General features: G+C 38.5%; 1 protein-coding gene and 1 non-coding gene across 2 annotated transcripts; both read left to right on the top strand.

Moving 5' to 3' along the window:
- Nucleotides 1-1,174: 1,174 nt before the first annotated feature.
- Nucleotides 1,175-1,281, top strand: LOC141504110 (U6 spliceosomal RNA). The gene has a single exon (XR_012473207.1). It is a non-coding gene; the product is annotated as a U6 spliceosomal RNA (small nuclear RNA).
- Nucleotides 1,282-5,071: 3,790 nt separating this feature from the next.
- Nucleotides 5,072-6,760, top strand: LOC141504103 (vomeronasal type-1 receptor 4-like). The gene has a single exon (XM_074208935.1). The coding sequence runs from the start codon at nucleotides 5,114-5,116 to the stop codon at nucleotides 6,140-6,142; it is 1,029 nt and encodes a 342-aa protein (XP_074065036.1). The 5' UTR covers nucleotides 5,072-5,113; the 3' UTR covers nucleotides 6,143-6,760.
- Nucleotides 6,761-7,760: the final 1,000 nt, after the last annotated feature.

Raw genomic sequence — 7,760 nt, 5'->3', positions numbered from 1 at the left:
AAAAGTCATGAATGGAAGAAAAGATTCAGAGAAGGAAAGGGAATCTCTCCAAATTTTTAGTTGCATGCTTAGTCCATTGATTTCATCTTTATTTTATTCATGTAACCATTTAGAGATATAACATATCCCCTAATAGCTGCTTTGGCTGTATCCCATAAGTTTTGGTATGTTGTCTCAGTCTTGTCATTGTCTAAAATGAAGTCATTAATTCTACCTAAAATCTGTTGCATGGTCCACTCATTCTTTAAAATGAGGCTATTTAGTTTCCAATTACTTTTAGGTCTATCTCTCCATGGCCCAATATTGCATGTGATTTTTATTGCATTATGGTCTGAAAAGGATATATTCACTATTTCTGCCTTTATGCATTTGATTATGAAGTTTTTAAATGCCCTAGTACTTGGTCAATTTTTGAGTAGGTGCCATGTGCAGAAAATAAAGGCATATTGCATTCTATCACCATTCAGTTTTCTCCAAAGGTCTATCATGTCTAAGTTTTCTAACATTCTATTTACCTCCTTTACTTCCTTTTGTTTATTTCATGGTTAGTTTATGTAACTCTAAGAGATGGAAGTTGAGGTCTCCCACCAGCAGAGTTTTGCAGTCTGTGTCTTCCTCCAACTCATTCAGCTTCTCCTCCAAGAACTGAGATGCTATACCACTTGGTGCATAAACATTTAGTATTGAAATTACTTCATTGTCTATGATATCTTTTTAGGAGGATATAGTTTCCTTCCTTATCTCTTTTAATGACCTCTATTTATGCAGCTGCCTTGCCTGGGGTAAGGATTGCTACCCCTGCCTTTTTCACTTTAGTTGAAGCATAATATATTTTGCTCCAACCTTTTACTTTTACTCTGTATGCATCTCTCTGCTTCAAATGAGTTTCTTGTAAGCAGCATATTGTAGGATTCTGGTTTTTAATCCACTCGGTTATCTGCATATGTTTAATGGGAGAGGTCATCCCATTCACATTCAAAGTTATAATTATTAACTCTTTATTGTCCTCCATGCTCTGTTTTTCACTTTATTTATATTCCCTGGTATTTTGTTTCTTAATAGCACTTTCTTCAGTGTGTTTTCTCCCTTATATCTAAGCCACCCAATATTTCTTTCCCCTTTCCCTTTCTTCCTTTATCCTTCCCTTCCTTCTGTCAGTTCCGCATTTACTGCCATGCTCTCTTTGGCAGCACATATACTAAAATTGGAATGAAATGGAGAAGAATAGCATGGCCCCTGCACATGCATGACATGCAAATGTGTAAAGCCTGCTTTACTCCCTTTCCCCCTCCCCCATCCCCTTTTAATACCTGAAAGGTAACATAAGCTTCTAAACTAAACTGTGTGTCTCTGTGTGTTAATCCTTCTTTGAGGCAAATCTTATGAGATTATGTGGTTCAGGTGGTTCTCTCCTACTCCCTTCTTCCCCTATCTTTCAATAGGTCCTTTGCACCCCTTCATGTAATGTAATTTACCCTGTTCAATCTCCTCCTTCTGCCTCTCTTTTTACTGTCCCCCCTTTTTAAGGAGATATTGTTTTGAAATCATTCCATCAGATTCACAAACAAGTTATGGGTGTCCATTACTTCTGGCTAAGTATATGCTTTCTAATAGAGTTACAATTCTTAAGAGTTATGAGATATAGTCAGTTTCATCTTTTTTTTTAGGTTTTTGCAAGGCAAATGGGGTTAAGTAGCTTGCCCAAGGCCACACAGCTAGGTAATTATTAAGTGTCTGAGACCGGATTTGAACCCAGGTACTCCTGACTCCAGAGCCAGTGCTTTATCCACTGCACCACCTAGCCACCCAACCAGTTTCATCTTATTGAATAACAGTTTTATTTTCTTTTCCCCTTTCTACATTTTCATGTATCTCATTAGTCTCCTGTTTGAAGTCCAAATTTTCTCTTTATCTCAACTCTTTTCATCAGGAAAAGTTGAAAGTCTCCTGTTTCATTAAATGTCCATCTTTTCCTCTGGCAGAGAAGGCTCAGTTTTGCCAGATAGTGAATTCTTGGCTGCATTCTAAGCTCCTTACCTTCCAGAATATCATATTCCAGGCCTTTCTTTCCTTTAATGTTGATGCAGCCAGGTCTTATGTAATCCTTACTGTGGTTCCTGGGCATTTAAATTGTTTCTTTCTGTCATTTGCAGGATTTTCTCCTTGATCTGATCTCTTTGAAGGTTGACCACAGTAGTCCAGTAGTCCTTGGTGTTTGAATTTGGGGATCCCTTTCAGGGGAGATCTATGTATTTTGTTCAATAACTATTTTGCCCTCTGGTTCCATGATATCAGGGCAATTCTCCTTCACTGTATCCTAAAGTAAGGAGCCCAGGCTCTTTTAATCCTCAATAATTTTAGGAAACCCAATGATTCTTAAACTGTTTCCCCTCAATCTATTCTCTAGGTCAGTTGTTTTCACTGATGAGATTTTTGCATTTGCTTCTATTTTTTAAATTTTGTTTAACAGATTCTTGTTGTCTCATGAAGTCATTAGTTTTCACAGATTCCAATATCATTTTAAGAGAGGAATTATGTTGATTTGCCTTTTGTAACTCCCTTTCCAATTGGCTAATTCTCTTTTTTGAAGGAGTTTTCCATTTGCCCAGTTGTGGTTTTGAGAAAATTATTTTATTTTTGCAATTGTCCAATTATAATTTCATGTTGGAAGTTGTTGATTTTCTTTTGTGTTTCTTTTCCCAATTTTCCATTTGATATTTTTTTAGGTTTTTGCAAGGCAAATGGGGTTGATTGGTTTGCCCAAGGCCACACAGCTAGGTCATTATTAAGTGTCTGAGGCCGGATTTGAACCCAGGTACTCCTGACTCCAGGGGTGCTGCTCTATCTACTGTGCCATCTAGAAGCACCCCCATTTGATTTTTAAACTCCTTTCTGATCTCTTCTAAGAAGTCTTTCTGGATTGGAGACCAATTCATATTCTCCTCAGAAGTTCTAGTTTTCTCTGAGTTAGGATCCTTGTGTTCTAGGAAACATTCAATGGATCCCTTTCTCTGCTGGCTTTTCTTAATTTTCCTAGGATTTTGTGTTGGGGGGTGGGCCTGGTTCACAGACCTTGGGTGTTGAGATCCTTGGAGGCCTAGCTCACTGGGCTTAGGAACTGCAAGTGGGCCATCCAGTAGGGGGTGCTAGATGCCTTTCTCTGCAGTGTCTGTGACCATGTTTAATGGCCCACTTGGGGGGCAGCAGGAGCTGGGTTATCCGGGAGCAATATGGGCTGGGCCTCATGCTAGATTGCTAATCTACTTACTCCTCAATAAGCACTGGGGAGATATGCTGCCCACACCTGAGCCTGGGGTCAGTGAGGGGCTGTTACTGTGTTTGTTCTGAGAAAAGTCACTTTCTCCCACAGGAATGGGGGTGGGGGACTTAACTGGAAACATGGGGACTTCACTGAAAACATGGCCTTGGTCTTCCAACCAAGCCCAAATAATGGGATCAATGCCTAGCTGTCCTGGGTGTCTGCTCTGTGCCTCTGCCTCACCCATGCTCCCCTGGGATAGACCTGGCTGTGCAATGTTCTCCTACCTTCTTCTCTGGTTTTTGTGGACCCAAAATCTGTTAAGAGGCTTGGTTCATGGTAGTTCTGAGAGGAGGCCAGAAGAGTTTACAACAGTGCCTGACTTCTCTCCACCATCTTGGCCATTAGTCCCTGAAATTCAAGAAAAGGGAATCTCCAGGAAAAGAAAGGCTATTATATAAGTACATTATAGATATCAAGAGAACAGTTTTGATCATAGATGGATTCGGGAGGAAGAGAATTACAGCAGAAAGTTCTGTTAGAAGTGCTACCAGCAGGGGCAGCTAAGTGGCACAGTGGATAGAGCACTGGCCTTGGAGTTCAGAGTACCTGAGTTCAAATCCGGCCTCAGACACTTAATAATTACCTGTGTGGCCTTGGGCAAGCCACTTAACCCCATTGCCTTGAAAAAAAAAGTGCTACCACCTGGGGAGTCTAGGTGGTGCAGTGAATAGAGCACCGAAACTGGAGTCAGGAATACCTGAGTTCAAATCTGGCCTCAGACACTTAATAATTACCTAGCTGTGTGACCTTGGGCAAGTCACTTAACCCCACTGCCTTGCAAAAAAAAAAAAAAAGCTCCCTCCATACTAACAGAGATGATGAATTAGAATGGACAATGAAACATGTATCTTTGGATATGGCTACCCTTTGGATTTTTTTACTCGACTCTGCATATTTAGAATGAGGAACTTGTTCTTTTTTCCAGTGGAAAGTGAATAAGAGTAAGAGAAAACATTATATAAAATGTTGGGAGAAAAATCTAGTCCAATATCTCCCATGAAAAGTTATGAGGTAGAATTGCAGATTAGGAGTGGGGGATGCCAAAGATGTAGGAGCTTCATCTCTCTCTCTATTCGCTTTTTAATATTCTTATATATAAACAGTAATATTACTCTTTCATCTGTCAGTCATTATTTTAAATAAAGTGTTTATCACAAATGATAGATATTATATGTAATTTATTACACTATATATAATAGATAAATATATTTCTCTATAATGTAGAAATATATAGATTTCTAAAAATATAATGTATAGTAGAAAACTAGAATGATTTTCTAATGAGTAGCTATTATTTCTGATAATTACTTCAAGTAACTGTGAAATTAAAAGTCAGTGGAATCTAGAAGTCTATATTCTGGGACATTCCCATAATAAAGAAAATATACTCACATCACCCCACATAAACCAAACCTGCCATTTTTGGAGTCTGGAAACCCTTTGAATTCTGTTTCAGTAGGAATAGACAGACACACAGCCACAGACACAGACACAGACACAGACACAGACATATGCATATACATATAGATGATTTTTGAATATTGCAAGAAAAGTCTAGGAAAGAATAATCTACATCAAACTTTTAATGCCAAATCGTACCTTTTACAACTGAAGACTCAGGGCTGTGTCCAAGTATCAGTGTAGAAATCTGTGAGGAACAGGAGACATTCTCAAAAAAAAAATCTACTAAGTAGCAATGAGGAGACAATGTTCACAAATAACATCAGTTTCCATTTTTTTCTAGGACTCTCCAACTTTGATGGCAGTTCTTCTCACCAAGACCCCATTACCATGAAACCCAAAGACATGATTCTGAGTTTTGCCTTCTTCTCCCAGACAGGAATTGGAGTTCTAGGGAACTCCTTCCTTATTTTTCTCTTCCTTTCTGTGTTTCTCAGTGGACAAAGGTTGAGATCTATAGACACTATTGTCACCCAGCTGGCAATGGCCAACTGCTTGGGGCTTCTCTCAAAGGGCATCCCTCAGGCAATGACAACATTGGGTCTGACAAATTTCTTGGATGATATTGGTTGTAAAATTGTATTCTACCTTCACAGAGTTGCTCGAAGTCTTTCTGTCAGTATGACCTGTCTCCTGAGTGCCTTTCAGGCCATCACCATCAGCCCCAGCAATTCCAACTTTGTGGAACTAAAAGCCAGAATCCCTAAATATCTGATTCCCTTTAGTCTTTTCTGTTGGACTTCCCACCTGCTTTTAAATGTCTGTGTTGCATGGGGAATGAAAGGACCAAGACACAGAAGAAACATGACTGAGATACAACATTATGGGTATTGTTCTCATGAAATTCATTCAAGCTTTTATGCTTCCTTATTCACAACCATTTTTTCTTTTCCTGATGCTGTGTGTTTGGGATTCATGGTCTCTTCCAGTGGCTACATGGTCATTCTTCTGTATAGGCATCACAAACAAATCCAACAAATTCACATTACTTGCAGCTCCCCAAAATTCTCCCCTGAGATCAGGGCCACCAAAGCTATCCTCCTGCTAGTGAGCACCTTTCTCATCTCTTACTCACTGAATTGTATTTTGACAGCAAATATATCTTTTGTAAAATTCCCCTCAGGACTGATGCATACATCTGCCTTCCTAAACTCCAGTTTCCCAGCTGTTTGTCCTTATGTGCTGATCAGCAGTGACTCACAAATTCATAGATACCTTTATGCTCTTCGTGGAAGGAGCATTCCCCATTTTAACACAGGCAGCCCATGCATATCCTTTATGCATTGTGGCTGCAAAAAAGTTCCCATCAGAGTGAAGGAATACCTACATCAAGTGAAACCTAAATGTATTTCCAGATAGTAGACCAGTCTTCCATTTTCTAGAATGGGCAGCTAGATGACCCAATAGAGAAAATGCCAACCCTGAAGTTAGGAGGACTGATCTTTCTGAATGTAAATCAGGCCTTTGAACTAGATATGTGATCCTGGGCAAGTCACTTAACTCTGTTTATCTCAGTCTTCTCATCTATAGCGAAAAGAAGAAAAGTCAAACCATTCCAGGTTCTTTGTCAAGGAACTCCAAAAAGAGGTTGTGGAGAGATGGACGCAACTGAAACGAAAGAACAATAGCTATATCCTAGAAACAAGGTTGCCTTGCCTGTATTAATAATGGCATCAGAGAAGGAACTCAGAATGAAGAATCTTGGGACTATAATTCCTCATGATTTTCATAAAATAAGCAGATGACACTGACCACCATGACTTCGACTGTCTAAAAGTCAAGTATGTTCCATCATTACTGTCCCCAAGTTTTTCCATGCTCTCTGTGGCTTTAGGTGACCAGGTTTTCTAACATTTGGTTCCATGACCCACTAAGGGTACTCCCTCAATGGTAGGACTTTATCTCCCATAGTACAGTCCAATTTAGCCACAAATTGACTAATTTTTGAAAGTTGTATTTATTTCAAAGGTATAATCACAAATGTATAAACACATGAGAGGTATAATGTCCTCCCCGTTCCCCATACAACCTATGTGTTTGGCAACAAGAAAGGGGTTAAATTCATGGTTTAGCAAAGTTTCTTAAGAACACAGTCCCAAGTAGTATAGGTAAATAGATATAGATATAGAGATAGAGATGGAGATGGAGATGGAGATAGAGATATATCAATACAAAAGTGTAATATGAAAATGTCATACTGAAAGAATAATGATAATATAGTCATATATTCAAATTTAAACAATCTTAAAATATCATTTTGTACTTATGAGATTGACTAAAATGATTGGAGAAGAAAGCAGTACATGTTGGAGGAGATGTGGAAAAATTGGGACTTGGTGGAATTGTAAAGGAATGTAATTATTTTGGAGAGCAAACTAGAATTATGCCCAAAAAGTTACTTAGCTACCTATACCCTTTGACCAAGGGATAACAATATTAGATCTATTTCCAAAGATGATTAAGGAAAAAGGGGAAAAACCTTTTTTTTATCCTAAAAAGTTTATGACTGCTTTCCTAGTGGTGTAAAAGAACTAGAAAAATGCAGGGATGTCCATCACCTGGGGCATGACAGAACAAATTGTGGTATATGATTGTGATGGGATGCTCCTGGGCAATCAGAAACCTTGAACGCCATGATTTTAGAAAGACATGGATAGATGTGTATAAAATAATTCAGGTATATATATATATATATATACAAGCATTTAGGTGTAATGGCAGCTGTCTCTGGGCCGGGGGAGAAAGAAAAGTATAGGGAAAAAAGGAATTCACTTGGTAACATTATGTGCTTAAAAGGGAGAGCAACATGACAGATTTGCAGTTTCATATGTTTTCATCTCTTTCAATTGTACCATTTCAAAATTATATTTAATTATACTGTGTTTGGGTAATATTTACTCCTAGATAGTAACAATCTAGTGAGTCTGGATTTCTCCTATTAACTGTAATAGAGAATACTTCTAAAGAATTCTTTAAT

The sequence above is a fragment of the Macrotis lagotis genome, unplaced genomic scaffold, assembly GCF_037893015.1.
Source record: "Macrotis lagotis isolate mMagLag1 unplaced genomic scaffold, bilby.v1.9.chrom.fasta BILBYCTG106, whole genome shotgun sequence".
Lineage (NCBI taxonomy): Eukaryota > Metazoa > Chordata > Mammalia > Peramelemorphia > Peramelidae > Macrotis > Macrotis lagotis.
This window is presented reverse-complemented; position numbering and strand designations above follow the sequence as displayed.

Coding starts and splice junctions, on each gene's coding strand:
- LOC141504103 (XM_074208935.1), top strand. CDS start 5,114: ATGAAACCCAAAGACATGATTCTGAGTTTTGCCTTCTTCTCCCAGACA.